We start from the raw sequence: 24,387 nt of genomic DNA on the forward strand, positions 1-24,387 counted from the left end.
GAATAAGCTTTCCCCACTGCCTCCAAATTGCAGTTCTTGCCCTCAGAGAGACTCCAGCCTAATGAGGGAGGCACAGATCCCAGCTTCAGAGGCTCTTCGATCTGACGTGGCAGGTACAGACCCTGGCTCCAGGGGCTCCCCAGTCTGGTGGGGAGATACAGGTCATGTCCCCAAAGAGCCCCCAGTCTGGTAGGCTTGTCCCAGAGGCTCCACTCGAACAGAGGAGCCAAGGCCCCTGCCCTGGGGCGGCTCCCCAGCCAAGTTGAGCAGATGGGGGAACAGGGCCATGGGGCCAGCAGGCCAGCCACTGAAGGGCAGTGGGAGGGGGCAAGGGTTGGGGGTGAGGATAGGAACCTAGAGCTTCTTCCTGGGACAGGAGACAGGTTTGTTCCTGAGGAATCTGCTCTCCTGTGTTTGTGTTTTGTTTTGTTTTTGTTTTTACCGTATGCGGGCCTCTCACTGTTGTGGCCTCTCCCGTTGCGGAGCACAGGCTCCGGGCGCGCAGGCTCAGCGGCCATGGCTCACGGGCCCAGCCGCTCCGTGGCATGTGGGATCCTCCCAGACCGGGGCACAAACCTGCGTCCCCTGCATCGGCAGGTGGACTCTCAACCACTGCGCCACCAGGGAAGCCCTCTCCTGTGTTTTGAATGGCAAGAGTGGGAGGTCCAAGCAATTGATGGGGACTGGGGGTCTATATGCCCAGGAGATGCCTAGACATTGCTCACCAAGGGGGAAGAGGTTGGCTTCTTCATAGCCAGATGCTTAGATGGACCCCTTCCCTCTGTGGGGACCAGGGGGGACAGGAAGTATCTGGTGATGGCAAGACTAGTAGAGCACAAAGTCTATTCCAGCAGAATTATGATTCGGGAGGAAATCTGTTAGCAAGGTCCTAATTGAGACGAGCCGCCCGTGTTACTGGGGGAGGCGGAAAAGGAGGGAGAGGCTGCAGAGAGCACGCGGGCAAAATGAAGTTACTGAAATGAACCCCCCCGCCCCGTGCAGGCAGAACTGTGTGCCAGGCAGGCCAGCCCTCCAGCTGTCGGCAGCATCTGGCTCTCTACAGGAGGAGAGGAGCGGGGGGCGGGGGCCAGAGGGCCCCCCGCCCTGCTGACAGTTCAGTCAGGGGGGACAGAGCAGGGGCCCAGCGCAGCCACAGGACTGTGGGAGGTGCTCGTGGTCGGTCTCCAGTGTGTGTCCACAGGTGGGACAACGCACCAGAGCCCAGCAAGCCCAAGCCCCCCATGGCAGGCAGGGCCCGAGCCCTGTCCCTAGGGTGAGGAGGGAGAGGGTGGCGCGAAGGAGCTGGGGAGTCTCAAACCTCCGCTCAGGAGAGACACCCCGCAAGCAAGGTGCGTGGCTGGGCGGGGAAGAGGCTGGGATAGGAGTGTGGGCTCAAGTCACTCACCCTTTCTGGGTCCCTTCCTATGAAGGGGACGACAGCAAGGTGGCTTCTGAGACCCCACCCAGCTCTGCTCTGCGGTGTGAGGGCGATGGTCCGCGCTGAGTGCTGCTGGGCAGGGGAGACAGGCTGCGGGTGGCCAGAGCTCCCTACCCTCACGCTAGGACTCTCCTCACTCTGGCTACCTGGCCAAAAGGGACCCAGGGGGCCCGCACGCCACCCTCCCAAGAGAGCAGATCTCCAGTGGCCTCCAGAGAGGGCACTGTGATCTTGGTAGCGGGGGCCCAGCCTTCCCCACATGGAGCTTAAATGGAGTTAGCCCAGCTAACTCCCAGATGAGGTGGCCCGGGCAGCCCTCCATTCTGAGGCCCTCCTATGGGCTGGGGCAGGGGCATGGCTGCTTTCAAGCCCCTTCCGTCCCTACCCCACCCTGGCCTGTTTCTCCCCGAGCATGTCATCAGACTGAACACCCAATACCCCTGATTCTCTGAAGGGACCCTTCCCAGGAGACTTCTGCAGGAGGAGCCGCTGGAAATCACGAGGAGAAGCATCAGAGGTGTCTCCTCGTCCCAGGAAGCCAGGGCCAGAAGGGAACTCAGAGGACATCTGAGAGGCCCTCAGAGTGTGGTCCCTGGGCTGGGACCATCAGTGTCTACCTGGGCACTCATTACTCGTTAGAAAGGCAAATTCTTAGGCCCCACTCCAGACCTACTGAATTAGAAACTCTGGGGTAGAACCCAGAAATCTGGGTTTTAACAACCCTCTTGGTGGTGCAGAAGCCCACTCACATTTGAGAACCTCTGGGTTCTCAAATGGCAAGCTCCTCATTTTATAGAAAAAAAATGAAAAGAGAACCAGAGAGGACAATGGACTTGCCCAAGGCCACAGAGCAAAATACTGACAAGAGTGTTGGGACCCCAGTGGGCCCATCAGACGGATATCCAGGAAGGTGACAGGGAACACCTTATGTGGCCCATCCCACCTACTACCTCTTCCTCCCCAGCTACTTCGCAGATGCCACCCTCACCCCCTACCAGCCCCAGCACAACACCGGCCCAGCTTTCGTGGCTGGAAAGGGGGTGGAGAGGGAAGCCCTGGAGCATCAGCTCCAGTAGCTGTTGGAGCCCTGCAGCTCTGGACTCCAGAAAATGTCCTGTTGCCATCTGAGAAACTCTGGCCGGACCACAGGGTGCCTGTGGCCCTCCCCACCCCCGCTCCCATACCCCTCCCCAATAACTCAGAGTCCAGTGCCCAGGAAAGCTTTATTCCTTGATCTGAGAACGAGAGTCTGCACACAGAAGTCAACAAACTGATGATTTCACAAAACCTCCCCCCTCCCCACCCCCACAGACAGACACTACGGGACAGGCCCAGCACACCCGCCGCGGTGTGGCCTCACCCTGCCCCGAGCTGCAGATGGTCCCATGGGCCACAGGGGAGGCAGCATCTCTGTCCTGGCAAGACCTGGGCTGATGGGCAAGGCTGGCTATGGAAGGCTCACTCTCTGGATAAGGTCATTCCCCGAGGAGCCAGCAAGGAGTGGGATGCACGTGGCTCACGGGTGGGCTTCCACGTGTGGTCTTGGTGCTGCGAGAATTACGATCGCCCCCTGTCTCAGCTTAAGGACGAGGGTCCCCTTCAGCACAAGGGTGGGGGTGGGGAGCAATGGCAAGAGAGGGAATTTTGGGAAGGGGTGGCCTGGCTGGGGGCAGATGGTCTCTTTGTCAAGACATCGAAGACTCCACAGGTCACCACTTCAGCCTCAAGCCACAGTCCAGGATGAGGGCTCAGGTCGGCCCACTGGGTGGGGCTGGAGAGTTCCGGTGCTGGCTCCCAGGAAGCCCCAGCTCCGCCATCCTTCAGTGCCCGCGTGCTGTCGTCACCGATGAAATAGCCCTCTCCTTGCTGTGTTCTTCCGCAGGATGGCAGGGAGGGAGCCAAGGTCTTGGGCTCCCCTCCATGACGTTATTGGTCTGCTTGCTCCAGGGACCTCCTGGACCCAGCATCTCTCTATTGCTCCGTGGGGAAGCCCTGGGAGGCCGCCCAGAGAAGCCACTCCTCGGCCAGCGCTCCTGTGTCCTGGTTGCTCCACAGCCTCAGGTTGGGGCCAGCACCTGCGCCCCCTTCCCCGCCACCTGAGGCTTGGCCCTGGCGCCCTCTCCACCCCCGCGCTCCCCGCCTGAGGCCCCTTCCTCTCCCTGCCCAGTATCCAGACAGATGGCTTCCTGTGTGGGCAGGCCTGTCCTTCCAGTCCTGGCCTGGCCTCTGTGGCCTGCCCAGGGTCACCCGGAGGGGTAGTAGGGAGTATCGCTGTGGTAGTTGTAATCCGGGCACACCTTCTGGACTAGCCTGTAGTCTGTGCTGTAGAAGGCGATGTAGACGCAGACGACTTTGAAGGGCTGGGAGCAGCTCCAGGTGGCTGAGCTCTGAGCGTGGTCTCGGGAGCAGGTCTTGGCTGGGTCGTGGGTGCAGAGCGAGATCCGGCGGCCCCGTTCCACCTTCTCCCACTCCATCCGGCAGTTGAAGATTTTGGAGGCCTTGGCTTCAATGAAGATCTGCTGCTCCTGGTGGAACTCGACAGCTTTACTGGGGGGCACGAGGCTGATGGAGATGTTGCCCTGGCCCGTGGCATTGTGTCGGAAGTGGACGCTGAAGGTCCCATTGCCGTGGTCCACGATCTTCCCCGTGACGAGCAGGTTCAGGGCTACCGTCTTGATGTTGGAGTAGAAGTCACCCCAGCCAAAGATCTTCTTCACTCTGGCCGACGGTGGGGGGCTGTGGTTCGGGCGACTGGGGGGCTGCCCGAGGACCCCCCATGCCTCCCCAGGTGGAACCAGCAGGCCTAGGAGAGTAGAGCTGGCCATGGGGCGGGACTTAGGTGACATGTGGCCCCGCTTTCGAGGCATCCGGGGCCGGGGCTGGCTCTCAGGGTCGTCATGCTCAGGGTCCTCTGAGCCAGGGGGACCATCATCCTGGCCACAGATGACCTGTGGAGGGAGTTGGGAGGAGAATGAGCACCTGGGTCCCCAGAAGACCCAGGAATTCTGGTTCACTGCCTCCCACCACCGGCATCATCGCTCTGCCCTCCCTTCCACTCTGACTTGGGGCTGAGGGGGCCCTGCACATTGCCCAGCTACTCTGGGGGCTGGGTATGCACTCTGGCCTGTGTCGTGGTTCCCTCTCATGTTCTGACACTCAGGTCACCCCTAGCTCCTCTCCCCACTGTCCTGCCTCTGGTCACTGTTCAAAGTCTTGGAAGGATGGTGGAGAATTCTCTCCAGTAGACCACGGCAGCAGAGGTACATGGCCCCAGCTCCTAGGGAGCCCCAAGTCTAATGGGGGAGGCCCAGCTCCCGATGTTGGGAGAGCCTTCATCTGATAGAAGAAGCTGTGATGACAGAGCACCCCTTTCTTATAGGAGAGGTAGAGTCTCCCACTCTGTGAAATTCCCAGGCTGATGGGGGAGGTACAGTCTCTGCCCTCAAAAAGCCCCAAGTCAGATAGGAGAGCTCCATCTCTATGCTGAGAGAGCCCCTAGTTTGACAGGGGAGGAACAGCCCTTGCCTTTGGGGACTTTCTAGTCTGTTGGATGAGACACCACCCCTATCCTGGGGTAGTTTCTACCTTCAGAGGCGAAGAGAACCAACAGATGATGGAAAAGAAAACAGAACCCAGCAAAATTCTCTCTCAAGAACACATGCAGCTTAGGTTTTGGCAGGAGGATTTGAGGGAGACCTGGGGTGAGTTCCATACCCAGGAGGGCCACACTCTCCTCCGGGGACCACTGGTGATAACTTGCCAGGACATTACTTATACTAGGAGGTAGGAGTTCTTATTATTCCCACTTCACAGATGGGGACACCAGACTCACAGGTTACATCACTACAAGGCTGTCACACAGAGTCAGACCTCCCAAGCCACTGCACTCCCGGGCGCACAAGCCAGATGGGTCCTTCTACTGGGATTTCATCCAAGCCCCATCCCCACCCAGGATCTCCTGTAAACTGCGGAGGCCTGGCTGGCCTCTGCTGCATCAGCTCTATTGACAGGCAACATCTGGGGAGGCTTCCTGAAGGAGCTGTGGGGAAGGCCAGCAGGACAGCCTGACGAGCTCAAACACAGGACAGCTCAGGAGGGCATCAGGGAGTGAACCGGGTTTCCTGAGGACAGCTGCCTGGTGTGGGTTTGCTCAGCTTCTGAAGAGAGTACTTACCTTACGTATCTCGTTATGAGCACCGGGGCACCAGCTCACAGCTGGGCAGCATCTGGATTTGCTGGTGACCCTGGGATGAGGGTGGGGGATGCCTGAGGTCTGGAGGGCTCCAAAGGGGTTTGTGGTCTCTTTTCTGGCCCTGGCCATGCCTGGGGCTGTGTGCGGTGGCCCTGCCTGCCAGGACCCAAGGGTGGGGCGGAGGGACAGTAGGAGGGGAAGCTCTGAGGGCTGGGCTCAAGGCGGCAGACCTGTGTGTACTCGGCCGCCGGGGGTCACAGCTGAATGGCTGGAGGATGGGGAGAAGGGCCCCGGGTGGGGATGTGATAAGGGAGGGCTTCTTCCACACGGTGGCAAAGATAATTATTGTTTTGAGGAGAAGGGCAGACCCAGGTGTGGGGCTGAGGCTTCTCCAAGACGGGATTGGTGGGTGGCGGTTGGCCACCCGAACCAATTGGTGGGTCGGAGGGGAGCTGAGCCCTGGGCTGGGGTCTGGGGTCGATTCCGCGCGTCCTGGGCCGCCAGGAAGGAGCGAGCGAGCGCTCGGGGAGCGGGCTCTGGGCGCTCCGCTCAGCTGCCGCGAGAGCCCGGGGCGGGAGCCGCCTGCCCAGGTCCTGTGGGGCTCCGGCTGCGCGCAGCCGGGAGAGAAGAGGAAAACAACAGGCGGGGAGGGAGGGAGCGGGAGGGAAGGCGGCAGCGAGGGACGCGGGGGCCGCCCCGCGCCTGTACTGGCTCGTACGCTGATGGACCCAGAGCGCGGGGCCCCTAGGTCAGGGAAGAGCCCCACAGCTCTGATGACTCTGGCAGGTCATCAGCTCCACAGCCATCCCCCACCACCCTTCCGCACGGCCCGGGGCCCGGGAAGGGGTCGAGTAACCCTTGGCGACGGCTGCGGGCATTTTCCCTCGTGCCCGTCGCACCTCCCGCCACCAGAGGCCGAGTGGGTGGGCCAGCCCAGCACCCTCTCCCCGCCCCTATTAACCCTTACTGTCCAGTCTCTGGCCTCGGCCCCGCCCTCTCCCCCAGCCTCCAGGCTTCCGCTCCATCCCCGGGATGCTGAGGGGAAGGGAGAAAGTTTTCGGGCTTGGAAGCTTCCCGCGCTCTCCCCCAATCCTCCCGGCCCCCGCCCCTCCGCGCCGCTCCCCGCGGACCACTCACCAGATAGAGGCTGCCCTGCACTAGGAACACGAAGCAGCAGCGAGTCAGTTGCATCTTCCTCCTTTGCTCTCGTGCCCCTTTCTCTCGTCTTTCCCCCTCAGGGTACCAGGCCCTTCCTCACCCCTTGCTCTTTCAGGCGCGCCGTCCCATGCTCCAGTCCCAGGCCACTCGCGGCCCTTCGCTCTGCCTGCCGCCCAGGACCGACCCCGCCCCCTTCGGTCCAGCTGTGCAGCCGCCGCCCCCCTCCCCTGGTCCAGCTGTGCGCGGCACGGCCCCCTCTCGAGGTCCCAGATGGGTGCCCCGAGCGCCTCGAAGGGCCCCAGCTGCGCGGTGGCTCCGCCGCTCCAGATATGCCCCCTCGGTTCCAGCGGCGCCGCTCTCGCCCAGATGTGTTGGGGACCCGCGCGCGCGCTCGTCCCTGTGCTAATTCCCCAGACCAGACGGCCCCTCCCGCCCCGTCGCGGCGCGCCCCCTGGCGGACGCCCCTGGCCGCGCCGAGACCCGCCGCCGCTACCCGCGCAGCGCCCCGCCAGACTGGAGCGCTTCTGGCGCCCAGGCGGCTCCCGCTTCCTCGTCCCTCCCACCGGCTGCGGCGGCGGCGGCGGCGGCGGCAGGTACTGTGAGCCCAGCCGGTACCTCCAGAGTTAACTCCTCCCCTGCCGGCCAGCAACCCAGGGACCTAGGACGCGAGGGGCAGGATGTGGGGGCGGAGTAACTGGGCGAGGAAGGGAGAGGGTGGTGGCCTCGGGAATAGGGGCACTACTTTTTCCACCCCTCTGGCAGGGCGCCTGTCCCCGGTCGCGAGCATTGGGGATCCGCTGCCCTGCCCTGAATCCCAAGAGGCCTGGAATTTGGAAAGGTCATTTTTCCCGAACTCATTACGAGAGCCAGAAAAGAACGTCTTCCTTACTGTAGCCTATTCCCACAGCCCAAAGTCCACTTCTCTCCGCAAGAGTTGCGTTTGTGCTGAGGGAAGTTCTTCTAGATGTCTAGCCTGTACTCCTTTTGTTCAGGAGTCAGTTCCTTTCCTCTTCTACGTTACTCAGAGGGGCAGGGATAACCCTCCCTGCCTCCCCCCAATACCTCTCAGTCCAGTCGCTGTAACAGGGAACTTTTGGCTGGAGCGCTGGGCTGAAAAGGCCACTAGGGTCCAGACTGGATTCTGGGGCTGGGGTCAGGGGTAAGCCTCCTGAGAAGCTGGGGAGCCAGGTGGGCAAGGCCTCCCTGGAGGCTGTACCTCCATTCTTCACTACTGCCCTCCCTGTGATCCAGGGAGCCCCAGGCTGGGATGTGGGGCTCCTATGCCAGCAGGGTCTCTATCTCCGGTCTCTGCAAACTTCCCAGGCGAGGAGGAAGAAAATGACCCTCATCCAAGATTCCCAAAGGTGGGGCCCATCCCCCATCCCCCCACACCTCTGGGTTTTCTTCCTGGAATTGCAGGGCCCCTTTAGTCCTTAGAAAAATCAAAGGTCGGATTCTAGCACCCAGCACCCCTCAGAGGCTGTGAGGGTGAGGAGGTACCCCAGCATTTGGAGCAGCCCCAGCCTGGGCTGGGCCCTTGGGGCAGGATGGGTGGGCACTCCGCTCTGGCCCCCGAGGCCCAGCTTGGTCTCTGGCTGCAGCCCCCAGCACACACCCAGCCTCCTCCCCCACCATCTGCCAGGCGGGTGCGCGGGGAATGCAGATGAATGTTAATATCAGCCTGGGCCAAGTGCGATGAGGGAGACAGATTCTGCAGAGCGCAGACAGCATCACAGAGCCCCCTGCATTCCCCAGGCACCCTGGGCAGTATGGGATGCAGCAGCCCTTCCCTGGTGGTGGCGGTGGGGGTGTGTGCATGTCTAGTCAAAGACCCCCCTCCCCCACCCAAAGCCTGGGGAGGGAGGAACAGATAAATCCTTGTCTGGCCTCTGAGCCTCTGGTCCGGCTGGGAGGAAGAAGCTGTCGGCCTGAGCGTGAGCAGCTGGTTCCGGCCCTCAGCTAGGCAGGTGTGTAGCTGGGCCCACTCCTTGTCCATCTCCAGGAGGTCCTATCCCCAGGAGAGCAGTGTGACCCAGCAGAAAGAGCACAGGTCTTCAGGCCAGACAGCCCTGGATTCTACTCCAAGCCTGGCTGTGTGACCTTGGGCAAGTTGCTTTGGTTCTCTGATGCCAGTGTCTTGATCTGTTGTTGCAGGAACTAAATGAGACCGAATGTGCAAGCGAAGCCCGGGCGCAATGGCTGGCAGGCAGTCATGGCGTTCGATAAAGGGAAGCTCTTGCTTTTCTACTACCCACACATTTGCTCTGGCTGCGCCTCCTGCCAGGCTGGCCTTCACTGCCCTATTGGCTCTTCCTGGCTGTCACTTCCTTCAAGTTTCCCCTCTGCATTCATCCATCATCCATCGGCCAAGCCTGTCCTCAGTGCCAGGCACCGGGCCAGGGGTTGGGACACGGAGACGAATTGGACACCATCCCTGCCCTCAAGGATCTCACTGCGTAGCGTGGAACCGAGACATGAAAATCAATGAGTATAACTCAGTGTGGTGAGTAGAATAACAGATCCCTCTACCAGGCAGGATGGATACACTAAGGACCATGCGGGGTGGGGTGGGGTGGGGTGGGGGGTGGCGGGGACGGTGGGGGGATCCGAGAGGGATGGCTTCCTGGAGGAGGTGATGCCGAAGGACTGACTGAATGGTCAAAGGTCTGGAGGCCAGAACAAGAAGCAGTTTGTTGTTACTGGAGCTCAGTGGGGAGGGGAGGAAGTTGGAGCGGCAAGCTGGGGCCAGCTGGCGGAAGGTCCTTCCTGCAGGTCAAGGGGGTTAGGACCTTGAAAATCGTTTGAAGGGTTTTAAGGGGGCTGGTGAGTGTAGTCAGATTTGCAGTTTAGAAAGCTTTTGGAAAATTCACTGGAAAGAGGAAAGACTTGAGGAAAGGAACCAGTTAGGGGATAAATGCAATGGTCTGGGGTGAGAGAGAGGGGTAGACTGAAAACATCTTTAGGAGGGAGGCAAATCAGGATTGAGTTGTTGCTGAAATGAGGAAGGAAGGGAGACAGAGAGTCAAGTATGATACCCAAGTTTCTGGCTTGGGCAATGGGCAGGATGCTCGCTGAGGTGGGCACTACATGCGAGAGGATGTGTTGGGGGGTAGAAGGTGGCTTCTGGGGAAGTGGGGAGGTCAGTATCAGTCATGTCAAATCTGGGTGCTGTTGGCCAAACAAGGGCAGATGAAAGTCTAGCTGGGGGTACTGGAGGTGTGGATGTGAAAGAGGAATAAGGGGCTTGGATGGAGGACCCCTGGGCACCCTGGCATTTAAGGGGTGGGCAGAGGAAGAACAGCCCCCAAAGGATCCCAGACAGGAGCCGGCAGCCAGGGGCAAGGAGGGCGTGTGGGCTGATCCTGGAAGCAGCAGAAGTACTGGGGCTCTCACACTCGAGAGTGCCAAGCAGAGGTTATTGTACACATGCAGATGCTAGGGTCCCACCCCAGGGTCAGCAGATGGGAGCTCAGAACCAGGCATTTTTGCCCCCTTCCCAGGTAATGCCGATGGAGGTGGTCTCTGGACTTCACTTTGATAAACTGGTGTATGGGGAGTGTCAGGATAGAGGGAACAAGCAGCAGCTCAGAGGAGCAGAGCAGCCTGGCAAGGCAGAGACAAAAAAGTGACCACAGGTTTGGCCGAGATTCCTCCGGCAACTGTACCCAACCTCGGTCCTTCCACCTGCTCCCAGGGTGGGGAGACAGATGGCAGATTCAGTGAACTCTGTGCGCAGCTGTGCTGGAGGTAACCCCAGGTGTGTCTGCCATGCAGGCTCACCTCTCCTCTTACCCCCAACGCCCTCCCCACCACACCTTGCACACAGCAGATGCCCAACGAAAGGGGAAGAACTCAACCTGCTAGTACCGCCCCGCGGCCCCCAGCCTCCTTGGCACCCACTTGCACCCTGGATGTCGGTCGACTGGGCGTTTGCTTAGCACCCCTGATGCTTTCGCCTGCCTCAGTCTCACCTTTGGAAGAATCCTGTCTATATGCCTCCCCTCCTCCCTACCACCCCAGTGCTGGAGGAAAGAAAACAACAGAGGGGTGCCCGGTCAGCGCTTATTGAATAAATAGGAAATGGGGCTCCTGATGCTTTGAAAGGCAGAGAATGGATGCCCTTGAGCCGCTTGGAGCAGAGAGGTGCGGGGGAGAGGGGGGAGTAGTTCATTATTGCTAACAATCTCTCATGTTTACCTGGAAAATTGCAATTTTTAAGTGTTATGATAGAATGCTACATAGAGGGAACCAGGGGAGCCCAGAGGAAAACCCTAATTCTAATGAGGGGGCCAAGGACGAATCCCAGAGAAATTGGTCTTGTGATATGCGGATCAGCTCAGGTGGGAGGGGAAGGAAAGAACCTTCCAGGCAGAGGAAGCAGCTCATGCAAAGGCCAGAGATGAAAGAAAGGCTGAGAATGGGGTTCTGATGAGGACAAGATGAAAGACTCGTTTGTTCCACAAATAGTTATCGGGTGTCTACTTGTATGTCGGGTCCTGGGCTGGGTGTGAGGGTACAGCTGTGATTGAGAGATGGCAGTCCTTATTCGCGTGGAGAATTGGGGCTCTGGGAGAGACAGAGATTAAATAGCTAAGCATACAAAAACACAAGCTCTGAGATGCTGGAAGGTGGTATGAAGGATGAAGATCACCAAGTTCTGAGTAAGAGAGAAACCAAGTAGGGGGCCCACTTTACCTGGAAGTGGTCAGGGAAAGCTCTGTGAGATGTGACGTTTCAGCTGGGACCAGAAGGGCGAGGAGGCGTCGCCAGCCATTGAGCTGGGGTGGGGGCTTCCAGGCAGAGGGAACAGCGCATGCTAAGGCTCAGAGACTAGGGAGAGTTTGGTGCTTTGGAGAAGCCAGAGGCAGTAAGGATTGTGAAGGAGTGGGGAGTGAGCCAGAGCCAGAGAGATGCGCCGGGGCTGGACGGCTCAGGGCTCTGTGGGTCTAGTGAAAGGTTTGGGGCTTCCTCCTGTGATAAAGGTGTTTGTTTTGTATTACAGGTTTTTAATTTACAAGTTTTAAACAAGGGGCAGACTTGCACTTTAGAACGATCACTCTGATGGCAGAGGATTTAAGAGAGTGGGTGACACTGGAAGCTGGGAGGTGATGATGTCCTGGGTTAGGGCAGAACCCCTTGGGATGGGAAGGAGGGGATGGCCTTGACAGACATTTAAGGAGTGGAATGGAGAGGAGTTAGGCTCTAGGACTGGGGTTGAGGGGTCAAAGATGCCCCCAGCTTTCTGGCCCGCGGGACACAGGACGGAGGGCAGGTTTGTGGGAGGATGCAGAGCCCCACCCTGGACAGGTGGCGTCAGGTGCTTCAGGTGCAGCAAAGAGCTGGGTGCAGAGTGGAGTTCCCACTGAAGGGACCAGACTGGGAGGTGTGTGAGCCTCGAGAGTTATCAGAGGTGAGAGTGGGAGGAAGTCGCAAAGGACAGAGCACAGCGAGGGTGCAGAATGGGGCTGCCAGGGCCAGTCATGTAGGGAAGAGTGATGGAAGAGAGGGGGGATGGGGCAGGGGAGGGACAGGGGAGCCAGGAAGCAGGTGGGAACCCCCTGGCCTCAGAAGCCTGAGGGAAGCTACTCACATCCCACACTGTACCTACCTCCTGCCTCCGGCTTTGAGGGGTCATTTTGTCTATGCCCCTGCCTCTCACAGGTCTCTCCAGCCAGGAGGGCCCTCCTGCTCAAAAGGCTCCCTCGTGTGCTCTTGTTGAGAGGAAAGGATAAGGACGTGGGGTCCAGCCCTCCTGGATTAGGGTCTGGCTCTGAGATCGGCTGTGCGGGTGATCTGGGAGAACCTCTTGTCTTCCTTGGGCCTCAGCTGCCCCGTCTGTAAAGGGGGATCACACTGCCCCTCTCCTGGGGTGAGGACTCGGTGAGGGTGAGAGCGTCTGGCTCTCTACTGGGCACATGTACACCCTGGTCCTTTATCTGCATCGAGCTGGTGGAAAGTGCTTTGTAAACAGCGAAGCACTTGAGCGAAAGGAGTCTGGCCGCGCCCCTTCCAGCTACTCGCCAGTTATCTTCGGAGGTGGGAAGCAAGGGGGAGAAACAGGGCCTGAATTGCACCGCTAGACTGCAGGGCACCTGGCAGGGGCCCCGCACCTGGCACCAGGTCATCTGTTCTCCACCTGTCGGCTGGACACAGGTCGCCGTGGTCAAAGCCAACTCCCCGGGGGATGATAAGGAGACCGCGCTGGCGTGTCGTGTCGGACGTGAGTGGGGTCAGCGCGCCGCCTGGTGGGCACTTGGGACGCTGCCTGCGGGCGCTTTGCGCCGCGAGGAAGGCGAGGATTCACCTGACCGCCGCGCTGCCCCCTCTCGCTCGCCAGTGCCCGGTGCCCAGGCGTTTGATGACAACGCCTTAAGACAATGAAGGGCCTGTGCTGCTCAGAGATGTCGTTGCGCGATCGAGCTCTGGAGCCAGATCCCCTGGGTCCCAATCCTGCGTTTGCCACTGTGTCTTGGGCAAATGATTACGCCTCACTGTGCCCGGTTTCTTCATAGGGATAATAACAGTATAAATTTGTTGGGAACGGCGTCTGGCATATAGTTAGTGCTCAATAAACGCCGCCTATTCTTATATACGCATTCAGTTATTCAGTCAACCACAGGCTTTCACGTCGCTGTCGGACCAGGAGGCAGCTCTGGAGCGAAAATAGCCTCGACTGAGACGGGGAGGGGGGTCGTGCCCCCTCGGGCACGCGAAGGGAGCCTCGAGTTCTTTATTTGTGAAAGGGTCAGTACAACATCTGTAGTGAGAAATTCCCGCTTCCTTTTCACGGAAGGGGTTCAGGGTGGGCGTAGAGGCCACGCTCACCTGCACCCTGGCCCTCGGGTTCGCCTCCATTCCGGCCCGAATTCAGGGGCGCGCGCCCCTCTGGACCCCCAACGGACACTGGGTCCAGAGCCCCCCGTGGCAGCCTCCTCCGGAGGTCGAGGCGTCCACCCCGCTGGGTCCCTTCCCCTCCTCCCCCATAGGGCTGGCGGGGCGCATCACCCCCTCGCCCTCCGACGGTCGCCCGGGCGTCCAGACGGCCTGCCTGCACCTTCCATTTCCAGGCCGATGGTGACGCCTGGCGGCGGAAGGAAGGACAACCGGAACCTCCACTCAAGGAACTCCTATCTAAACTCTTGGGCACCGCTGGGTGGGGGCGGGGCGTTGGGGTGGGGGAGATGAGGAGACAGTGTCAGGGGGATCCAGGAGGTTGAAGGGCTTCCCAGAGCAGCACTGACCTGAGCTTCTGTTGCGGAGATGCCATCAAGACCTTCCGATTCCAAATCTGATCAAAGGGGCAGGGGGAGTCGAAGGGCACTGAGGAGGGGGGCAGGGTTGGGGTGGTAGCCAGATGAGACCCCAGAGAGTTCGGGAGGAAGACTTCCCTAGTATTCTCCCTCCACCCCATTTGGGGTCATCACTGTTCCCCTTTGGTGCCATAGCCCTTCCCACATTTCAATATAGGGCAGAACATGGGGGGAATGAGCCTGGGAGTGGCCACAGGCTGAAAGGGACCTCAGTCAGGCCACTCCTGGAAGGGTCAGCGCAGCCATGAAGAGGCAGCAGGAAGGACGCCACTGGGGGTGCTTTTCTGACCCCTGTTCTGCCCTGGACCACCACGGCTGCCCACACCTTCCTCACGCAGACTCAGCACTGGCTTGATCTGCAGCCTTTCAGGCTTGGGCATCGGGGAATGACCTCAGCCCAAAGGCATAACCTACTCACTCCTGAACGCCAGGCCCAAAGTCAGCCAACTCTGGACATGGGATTCCACAGACTCTGCCAACTCCAAGTATACAAAATCATCCTCTTCACATCCTGAGCCACAGTCCTGTGGCCTCCTGTGTTCCTCCCTCCTTGAAGGACGCCACCATCCACCTCATTGGAATCTTGGTGCCAGCCTTGCCCCCTGCCTCTCTTCCCAACGTCCAGTTGCCTCTCCTCCAACCCACTGGAGGCTTCAGGACTCCATCATTGCTCACTGGGACCACAGTAGCCCGGAATGGTCTCTCCCAGTCATTCCTTACGTACCCCACGCCAAAGGGAGATTAATTTCCAAGATGCAAATTAGATGATCTCCTTCTCCTATTTCAAATCCTGGGAAGGCTTCCCACAGCCCCAAACTAGACAATGCATATTGAGAACATTCATGAAATGGTACCAACATCCTCTCATTTAATCACACAACCTACTGAGGTAGCTTCTATTACTACCGCATTTTACAGATGAGAAAACTGAGGCTTCAGGAGATAAGCTGGCTTCCCCGAGGATCCGTAGCTAATACTCTTCAGAGCTGAGATTTGGACCCAGGCGGCCTGGCTTGCTGAACCCATGCTTTTACTCACCACACCAGTGTGTCCTAAAGTGAAGTATTTGTTGTGTTGGCTGGGAGATTCCTTTAAAAAAAAAGTAGTACAGATGAACAATTTTAATTTTCATAGAAATGTTTCCTTTTAAGGCTTTTGTTCTATTTTCTTTTATTTATAGCAAGGGATACTGGTTTCCCATTTATGGAGGTGATACAAAGTGACCCTTTAAAATTAATTTATTTTAAGGGAAAAGAGTAGCTAACTGAAAGCAAAGTACTAAGTACGTGACAGCCTGGGCGGAATGTGGAGCTGGGAAATGAGCGTCGGTGCACTCGCTGCGACGCTGTGCTTCTCGGGAGAAATGGCAGACTCTGCAGTACGCTTGCATGTGCTCTGGCCCCACTTGTTACGGACCAGGGTTCTTGACGTCCTTAATCAATAGAAATTGACCAGAGGCCAAACAAGAAATTCAGGCAAGGCTTTATTGGGACCCCTGCTGCAGCAGAGGGGAGTGAGAACAAGCAACAGATTCCCCTGCTCACTCGCTCCAAAGGGAGGGCAAGCTGGGTCCAGGGGTCATGCCTGAGGGGGGGCTTAGGGGGTTTGCCTACCCCTTCGGCGGTGTTGTGTGCAGGGGGCATGCCCGGTACCCTGCTTCTGCTCTCCATTCTTCAGAAGTGGCAATCGGGATTTTTGGTCTTTTTGTATCTTTTTGTCCATAATTTGCCCCAACTGTACATGCACGCAGTTATTTTTAGTCCCTTGTAGTTTCTTTGTATTTTGTCCAGGTGCAAGCATGGCAGCAAAGGGTCCCAGATTCCAGGTCCCAGCCTGTCTCACGCTTCACTCTGCAGACTGCCCCTTGCTTTCTCTTCTCTACCGACACTCCTTTCCTGGGGCCTCTGAACCACTTGCAGCTCCCCAAACACACCAGGCTTTGCCTTGCCTCCGTGCCTTTGTACACACAGTTCTTGCCACCTGGCGGCCCCTTCCTCCGTGGCTGTCGGGTGAACACCTGCTCTCCATTGGACTATTCACCAACCTCAGGCAGCACTCCCTTCTTGAAGCTTTTCTGACACCTCTCCCACCATTGTTCCCCCAGAGTCACCTGTCCTCACTTTGTTCTCCCTTCTCTCCCCAGGCTGTGAATTCCTAGAAGACAGGGACAGTCTTCTTTGGTCCAATGCCTGACACTCAGGAGGAGCTCAATAAACGTGTATGCAATTTGAATGAATGAATTCCATGGCAAGTCAGGTGGGGATAAGGCAGATTCCAGCTGGGAGGAATGGGGTGGGGGATTACAGCCTTTAAGGAGAAGGTGGGTATGGGCTCTTGAGCTGGATGTCGATGGCAGCATGGAGAACTGGGGAATTCAGTCTTCCAGACGCAGATGTAAAGGATCTGTATGGGAACTTATTTATTAAAGGGGAATGTCAATTTAGGGGAAAAGTCGATTTATTTAATAAATGATGCTGCCCTATCGGTGACCCATCGGGAAGAAAATAAAGCCAAATCCTTCCCTCTGACCTGACAACACCTACAAAATAGACCCCTGATGGATTAAAGTTTTAGAGTGAAAAATAAAAGCTAAAAATATTAGGAGAAAAGTTAGAAGAATAATTCTTTAACCTTGCGGGAACAGGAAACCCAGAAGCCATAAAAAAGAGAGAGAAAGGGACTTCCCTGGTGGTCCAGTAGTTAAGAATCCGCCTTCCACTGCAGGGGATGCAGGGTCGATCCCTGGTCAGGGAACTAAGATCCCACATGCCAAGGGGCAACTAAGCCTGCGTGCCTCAACTATTGAGCCCGTGTGCTCTAGATCCCACGCGCCACAACTAGAGAAGCCCGCGTGCCACAACAAAGAGCCCGTGTGCCACCATGAAGATCCTGCATGCCGCAACTAAGACCCAATGCAGCCAAATTAATTAATTAATTAATTAAAAAAGAAAAGACTTTCTCTTTTAAAAAAAAAGAGAGAGAGAAAGATTTGGTTACAGAAGAAAGTATTTCAGAGGGACATAAGTTTCCACAAACAAAATAGAAAGGTCAACAACACACTGAAAAAAAATACCTTTGCAACATGTGTAATAGACAAACGGTTAATATCCTTACTATGAAAAAAATTTTATAAACCAATAAGAAAAAGGCAAAAAATAAAAGAGTGGGCAGAAGTATAAACAAGCAGTTAACAGAAAATATATATGGAAAGTCAGTCAGCCTCAGCAGGTGTCAGAGAAATACAATTTAAAACAACAATGAGATATGTATTGTTAAAACTTATTTTATTGACGTATAGTTGATTTACAATGTTGTGTTAATTTCTGCTGTACAACAAAGTGATTCAGCTATACATATATATATTCTTTTTCATATTCTTTTCCATTATGGTTTATCACAGGATATTGACTATAGTTCCCTGTGCTATACACTAGGACCTTGTTGTTTGTCCATTCTATATATAATAGTTTGCATCTGCTAATCCCAAACTCCCAATCCATCCCTCCTCCAACCCCTTGGCAACCACGAGTCTGTGCTCTACGTCTGATTTTGTTTCTGTTTTGTAGATAAGTTCATTTGTGTCATATTTTAGATTCCACATAGAAGTGATATCATATGGTATTTGTCTTTCTCTTTCTGACTTACTTCACTTAGTATGGTAATCTCTAGTTGCATCCATGTCGCTGCAAATGGCATTATTTCATTCTCTTTTATGGCTGAGTAGTATTCTATTGTATATATGTACCATATTTTCTTTACGCATTCGTCTGTTGATGGGCATTTAGGTTGTTTCCATGTCTTGGCTATTGTGAATAGTGCTGCTATGAACATAGGGGTGCTTGTGTCTTTTTGAATTATAGTTTTTTCTGGATATATGCCCGGGAGTGGGATTGCTGGGTCATATGGCAACTCTATTTATAGTTTTTTGAGGAACCTCCATGCTGTTTTCTATAGTGGCTGCACCAATTTACATTCCCACCAACAAAGTAGGAGGTTCCCTTTTCTCCACACCCTCTCCAGCATTTGTTATTTGTAGATTTTGTAATGATGACCATTCTGATCGGTGTGAGGTGGTACCTCATTGTAGCTTTGATTTGCATTTCTCTAATAATTAGTGACGTTGAGTATCTTTTCATGTGACTGTTGTCCATCTGTATGTCTTCTTTGGAGAAATATCTATTTATGTCTTCTGCCCATTTTCCGATTGGGTTGTTTATGGTTTTTTTTGTTGTTGAGTTGTATGAGCTGTTTGTATATTTTGGAAATTAAGCCCTTGTCAGTTGCATGAGATATGTATTTTTTAAACTAGTAGACTTTATTTTTCAGAACAGTTTTAGACTTACAGAAAAAATTGAGCAGATAGAGAGTTCCCATAGGCACCCCTCCCCCCACCCCATACACGGTTTCCCCTGATATTAACAATTTATATTAGCATGGTGCATCTGTTACAATTAAAGAAACGATACTGGTATATTATTATTAACTAAAGTCCATACTTTATTCAGATCTTCCTAGTTTTTACATTCTTCTGTCTCAGGATCCCATCCAGGATACCCCATTACATTTAACCTCTTTAAGCTCCTCTTGGCTGTGACCTTTCCTCAGACAGTGCTTTTTTTTTTTTTTTTTTTTTTTTTTTTTGGGTACGCGGGCCTCTCACTGTTGTGGCCTCTCCCGTTGCAGAGACGCGCAGGCTCAGCGGCCATGGCTCACGGGCCCAGCCGCTCCGCGGCACGCGGGATCCTCCTGGACCGGGGCACAAACCCGTGTCCCCCGCATCGGCAGGCGGACTCTCAACCACTGCGCCACCAGGGAAGCCCTGTGCTTATTTTTGATGACTTGACAGTTTGAGAAGTATTGGTCAGGATTTTGTAGAATGCCCCTCTGCTGGAATTTGATCTTTTTCTCATAGGCGGGGGCTATGCCTTTTGGGGAGGTTGACCACAGAGGTAAAGCGCCATTCTTATCACATCATATCAAGGGTACATACGTAATAGGGAAGAACAAACCTGACTCCATATTGGATCTGTTTCTTTCACATTAACCTTTGTATTATATTGTTTTTGCTACAAGTTAATCAGTGAAAGGATGTTGCGCAGAGCTTAAAGTATACGTAATGGCTCATCTCTGGGAAACCTGCCTCCATGCCTGAGCCTTAGCTCACAGGAAACATCCTGCCCAGGTCTGCAGGAAAGAAGAAATTAACACATCCCCTCCAGAGTCTGGCCGGAACCAGGAAATATTTGCAGCGACTTATCGCCTTTTTAACTTCACCTCCTCACCTCCCCCTCATTGTTCTATAAAAGAAGCTGCGTCCAAACCCAGCCAGGAGGGCTCTTTGGGACGCTAGTCCACCACCTTCTCCGTCTGCTGGCTTTCCAAATAAAGCTGCTATTCCTTGCCCTGAACAACTCATCGTCTCATTGGCCTGTTGTGTGGCAAGCAGGACGAGCCAATTTGGACTCGGTCACAGACACTGTCAACGTGACTTATGACAGTTCTTGACTTAATTGCCAGGCTTTTTCCCTGTAAAATTATGCCTTTAGAAGGAAGTCGTTATGTGCAGCCCCCAGGTAAGGAGTGGGGGATTATACGTTTCTCTTTTAGGATGAAGTATCTACGTCATTTACTTGGAATTCTTCTGCACCGGAGATGTCTTTCTTCTTTCCCCATTTATTAATTTATTCAATCATGTATTTAAATCAGTATGGACTCATGGATATTTATTTTATACTTTGGGTTATAATCCAATACTCCTTTATTAATTTTGTTGCTTAAATTGCTGTGATGTAATTTTTACCCTTTGGATTGGAAAAATTAAAAGATTGATTTAACCACCAGGGCTACGGCAGCTGAGGGGTGCTGGCTGCCCAGGGTGTGTGTGACCTGCCAACCCTTTGGAACTGGAGTTGCATTTTCTGACTGAAGCACTGGAAGGAAAAAGAACATGAGCAGAGCAATGGATGTAGTCTAAGCCCATTTTTATATAAAAAAGAAGGAATATCTAAAAGTAGAAATCTCTCTCTCTCTCCCTCTGTCTCATGGCAGCCATACTGGCCCACCCTCAATCCATTCTCCCAAGGGGTCCTTGTGCAACCCCTTCCTATGCTCAGTGGCTTTTTGGTGCCCTTAGAATAACATTCGAACAGTGGCCTACAGTGCCCTCTATTGGGCCTCAACTCAAATGTCCCTCCTCTTGCAATTCCACCCAAAGCGGCCAGGTCTCTGACTCAGAACCCATCAATCCCAGCCCATCACCCCACCATTTCTCCCCCAGAGAACTCGTCACTGCCTGAAATATTCTTATTTACTCTCTATTGCATCTCCTCCCGCTTCTAGAATGTAAGCCCCTTGAGGGCAGTGGGCATCGTGGCTGTTGTCTTATTTTCCTCAGTAGCCCAGGCTTAGCACAGGGCCCGATGCACAGCAGGTTTCAATCCTACCTATTGAGTGAACAGCCTTAGAGCAATAAGGAAAGACAACACTCCTTCGACCACGTTAGTGATCTCAGGGATGTGGGGCTGGAAAGGGAGAGAGGAGATTCTCGACTTTCTCTTTAGATACCTCTGGTTTGTTTAGCTGTTACAAAGAACATGTAGTACTGTGGTTTGTAATTAAAAAGAAAATCCAATAAAGTTAATTTAAAAAAAGAAAAGAAAAGAAATAAATTCAAGTTTTCATTTCCTGGGGAAAAAAATGAGAAAAAAGCCGAAGGCTTTACGTGGGAAATCGTTGGTTGTTGGGGAGCACAGGTAGTCTCCTGAGTCTGGGGGACGGGGGTGCTGAAGATTGGAGGGTATGGTGTCTGAGGAGGGGTCTGGGTAGAAGGGGTGGGGGCAGAGGCGGGGCTGGGAGACCTGTCTGGAGTTGCCCGGATGTAGGTCGATTCCGGGTGGTTGGTGGGGAGCATGGCGGTGGGGGTGACTGGGAAATCCCAGGCCATCCCATGGCACCAGCACTGGGACTTAGCCAGCCCCATAATCCAGTCCCTGGCGCCAGCCCATTTTGGGGTCAATCATCTCCCCTCTCTTGGCTTCGGTTTTCCCAGCGACACAATAGGGATTGACGCAGGAGTCGCCAAGGTTCTCCCAGCTCGGATGACCACTTCAATGGGCGCTGACTCCTGGGGCCCTTTAGGGAACTTGTGTTTGGGCCGGAGTCCTGCGGGCATCCGCTTTCCCCCAACCATTGCAGAGCTCTGGACAGGCGGCCTCCGCCTCTGGCCAACAGAGGGCGCTGCGGCACCGCAGTACTTGGTTGGGCTCAGCGCGTCCCTGAGCCGTTTGCTGAAGCTGAGGTCCTCCTGGGTGTGCCCCGCAGTCCGCTGCCTCCCCATCCGTCAGATTCTTCTCTCCACAGCCCTGGTCACGACCGTGTCCACAGGTCTCGGGTGTCCGGTTCTCTGAGCCTGGGCCGAAGTGGGCAGACTGGATTTGGAGCCTGAAGGGGTTCAAGAAATCATTCCTTCCATGCACCTGCGTCTAATCTTCTGCTCCCCTGCTCTCTCCCTGCAGCCCTCCCCAAGCCCAAGAGCTGGCTGGGCTCCAGCCGAGATTTTCCCTCCTGGGATTCTGGCCATCTGGGCCATGCTCTCTGGAGCTACTGGGCACACGGATAGGACGAGAGGCCCTCAGCAGAACATCCAAGGACTCCAGCTGCCTGTTGGCCAAACCCCCAGCAGGCCCAGGAAAAGGGGCTCCCACTGATTCCGGGAGCCGGGCTGTGTGATCTGGAGGAATTCAGCTGCCACGCACACTGGGGAACTCCATGTTTCCCTTCCTCCCTGGACCTCTGCTGCCCCCAGGGCTCTCCCCAGCAGGACTGGGGGGCCCCGTGAGGCTGTTGCACCAGAGTATTTGGTGCGCGGTGGTGTGAGTGAGGCTTGGCCTGCTGCACGGAAACACATTCCAGGTCAAGCTTTCCAGCACGAGTGTCCGGCACTCACAGGATGACATGTGCCTATTCTCTTCCCCTGAAAATGAACACAAAATATCATTTAAGTCGAAGTGCTCACCATGTAATTGCAATTTTCAGAAAAGTCTGTCCCCTCCATACAAATGAAAGGTTGCAGCCTCCAAGCCCCTAGGCATCCCCTGTACAGATATTTAGGACCAACCATGTCTCTCCACCCCACTGCTCTGCCTTTGGATGTTCAGAGTGAGGAACGAGATTACTTCTGCCTGGTAAGATTAGAGAAGGATTCACCTAGGAGGTGACATTCGAGGTGGGACTTGAAGGATGTATAGGAGTGTGCTGGGTGGACAGAGAAAGAGGCCCATCCAGGAAGAGGGCACAGCACAGCACAAAAAAAAGGTGTGAGTGTTTATGGTGGAGGAAGGCAGGGAGGTGTTCTTGGTGGGGAGCAGGGAGAAAAAGGTCAGAGGCAGGGCCACCCAAGGAAGCTGTGTTTGGGGACCAATAAGGGGAGGAGGCCTGGGGTGAGAGCAACAGAAATGATGCAGAAAATGCAGGATGGAGCCATATTTCAGGGAAGACAAAACTCTCAAGGACCGCTACTCTGACTGTGCTACTCTTACCACCAGGGACCCACTGGTGGTAAAACCACTGAAAACAGCCACCTGACCCGCGCTGTCTCCTCCCAGCCAATCACACGGGAGCGCCCTTGCTAGTCCTGCCCACTTGGGGGTCTGGGAGGGATCTATTGCTCAGGGCACTTCACTGGCAGCATCTGTGTGCAGCCCCCCAACTCCTACGTGAAGCTGAGTTGTGTTTGCTTGTGCACTGGGGCTGTGGGGGCATGTGTGTAGACAAATGTGTGTGAGTTTTGAGTGTGTGTGAGGACAGAAGCACGGGCATCTGTGCAGTTGCATGTGTGAGGTATACTCAGCACGTATTCCACAGGGCAAGGGGGAGGGTGCACAGGGATAAGAAACAGGACTCTGCACTTTTTTTTTTTTTTTTTTTTTTGCGGTACGCGGGCCTCTCACTGTTGTGGCCTCTCCCGCTGCGGAGCACAGGCTCCAACGCGCAGGCTCAGCGGCCATGGCTCGTGGGCCCAGCCGCTCCGCGGCATGTGGTATCTTCCCGGACCGGGGCACGAACCCGTGTCCCCTGCATCGGCAGGCGGACTCTCAACCACTGCGCCACCAGGGAAGCCCAGGACTCTGCATTTTTGCATGTAGGTGGAGGCTGGTATACTCTTGTGCCTGTGTGCAGGAACAGGTGTGTGTAGGGAGGGGTCTGTGTGTGTGTGACTGTCCTTTAGGAGACACCTGGGTCAAGGGGAGACAGAGAGAAGCAAACTCCTAGAAAAGGCTCAGCGTCCTGTGAGATCCGAATTCCAGGGTTGTTTAGAAATGGCTAACCAGGACGCACATGCAAATCAGATGTACGTGATATGCAAATAAGAAGGCTTCTTCCTGGTCTGGGCTGGGGCCCCAGGAATCTTCCCGGAACGCTGGGGGCAGAGACAGTGGAAAGTGGGGCTCTGGGGGCGCTGGGAGCGGAACTCCTAGTCACCTTCGTCTCTCCCAGCTCTTGGATTAAGGCTCAGAACCCCACGAGACCCCATGGCCATGGGATGCTTCCAGGTGTCACCCTGCCTAATTTCCAGATGTGGGTGCAACAGGGAGGGAGAAGGGCGAGAGGAGCTGGGGGAGCTGGGTGGGAGCTCCCAGGCCCACCGAGGAGAATGGATGTCACAGTGACAGCTGGCCCGGCCTGCATTCGCTGGTCAGGCACAGTTGTTCAGGCGCCAAAGCGAGGGATCAAGGGCAGACAGAAGGCCTGGCAGTGGGCAGGCAGGGCCCCTGGGGTCTTCCCTGGTGCTCAGAGCACAGACTGATGGAGCTGGGGAAGCCTCACACAGCCTTCTGCTGACACCTCCTTGTGTGCAGGGGACTCGAGGTCCAGGGAGGGCGGGCAGATTACCCAGCATGACCTCGTGGGGCAGACACTGGACCCAGTCTCCCCACTCCCCCGGGGGGTCTGCATCCTGACTCACGCACACATGTTGCAGGAGCAGTCACACAGCTGCACCTCACACCCTTGCAGACCCTCCATGCAGCCTGTGCACAGCACGTCACCAGCACTGAGGACCACGCCCCCATGACCACGCCCCCATGGTGACCACACCCATCTCCCGGGCCTGAACACAGGTACCAGGACACCTGCCCAAGGATGCGCACACAGTCCCCCACCCAGCCCTCTTCCCTTACACCCGTGCACATGTCTGCAGACAGGCCGGGGGCAGGGGGATGCATGGGGGTTTCCTCACCCCCACCAGCTCCCCAACACACTGCACTCACTGCTGGGCATGCTGCCAGCCC

General features: G+C 55.6%; 1 protein-coding gene and 1 long non-coding RNA gene across 7 annotated transcripts; one reads left to right on the top strand and one right to left on the bottom strand.

Annotated features, from left to right (window-relative positions):
- Positions 1 to 2,653: 2,653 nt before the first annotated feature.
- NXPH3 (neurexophilin 3) lies at positions 2,654 to 6,982 on the bottom strand. 5 transcript variants are annotated; one of them, XM_033847799.2, is made up of 3 exons: positions 6,768 to 6,982; positions 5,613 to 5,786; positions 2,654 to 4,386 (listed from the first exon to the last, which is right to left on the bottom strand). In XM_033847799.2, the coding sequence occupies exons 1-3, from the start codon at positions 6,819 to 6,821 to the stop codon at positions 3,682 to 3,684; spliced, it is 933 nt and encodes a 310-aa protein (XP_033703690.1). In that variant the 5' UTR covers positions 6,822 to 6,982; the 3' UTR covers positions 2,654 to 3,681. The 5 variants fall into 5 exon arrangements, with proteins under 5 accessions (XP_033703690.1, XP_073654470.1, XP_073654471.1 ...); XM_073798369.1 differs by having other exon boundaries at positions 5,613 to 6,665; positions 6,768 to 6,903; XM_073798370.1 differs by having other exon boundaries at positions 5,613 to 5,898; positions 6,768 to 6,899.
- A 310-nt stretch (positions 6,983 to 7,292) lies between these two features.
- LOC141277415 (uncharacterized) lies at positions 7,293 to 20,723 on the top strand. Of its 2 annotated transcripts, none has more exons than XR_012328791.1 (3): positions 7,293 to 7,381; positions 8,943 to 9,291; positions 19,940 to 20,723. It is a non-coding gene; the product is annotated as an uncharacterized lncRNA (long non-coding RNA). The 2 variants fall into 2 exon arrangements; XR_012328790.1 differs by lacking the exon at positions 7,293 to 7,381 and adding an exon at positions 7,619 to 8,152.
- The last annotated feature ends 3,664 nt before the right edge of the window (positions 20,724 to 24,387 follow it).

The sequence above is a fragment of the Tursiops truncatus genome, chromosome 20, assembly GCF_011762595.2.
Source record: "Tursiops truncatus isolate mTurTru1 chromosome 20, mTurTru1.mat.Y, whole genome shotgun sequence".
In the NCBI taxonomy this organism is placed as follows: domain Eukaryota; kingdom Metazoa; phylum Chordata; class Mammalia; order Artiodactyla; family Delphinidae; genus Tursiops; species Tursiops truncatus.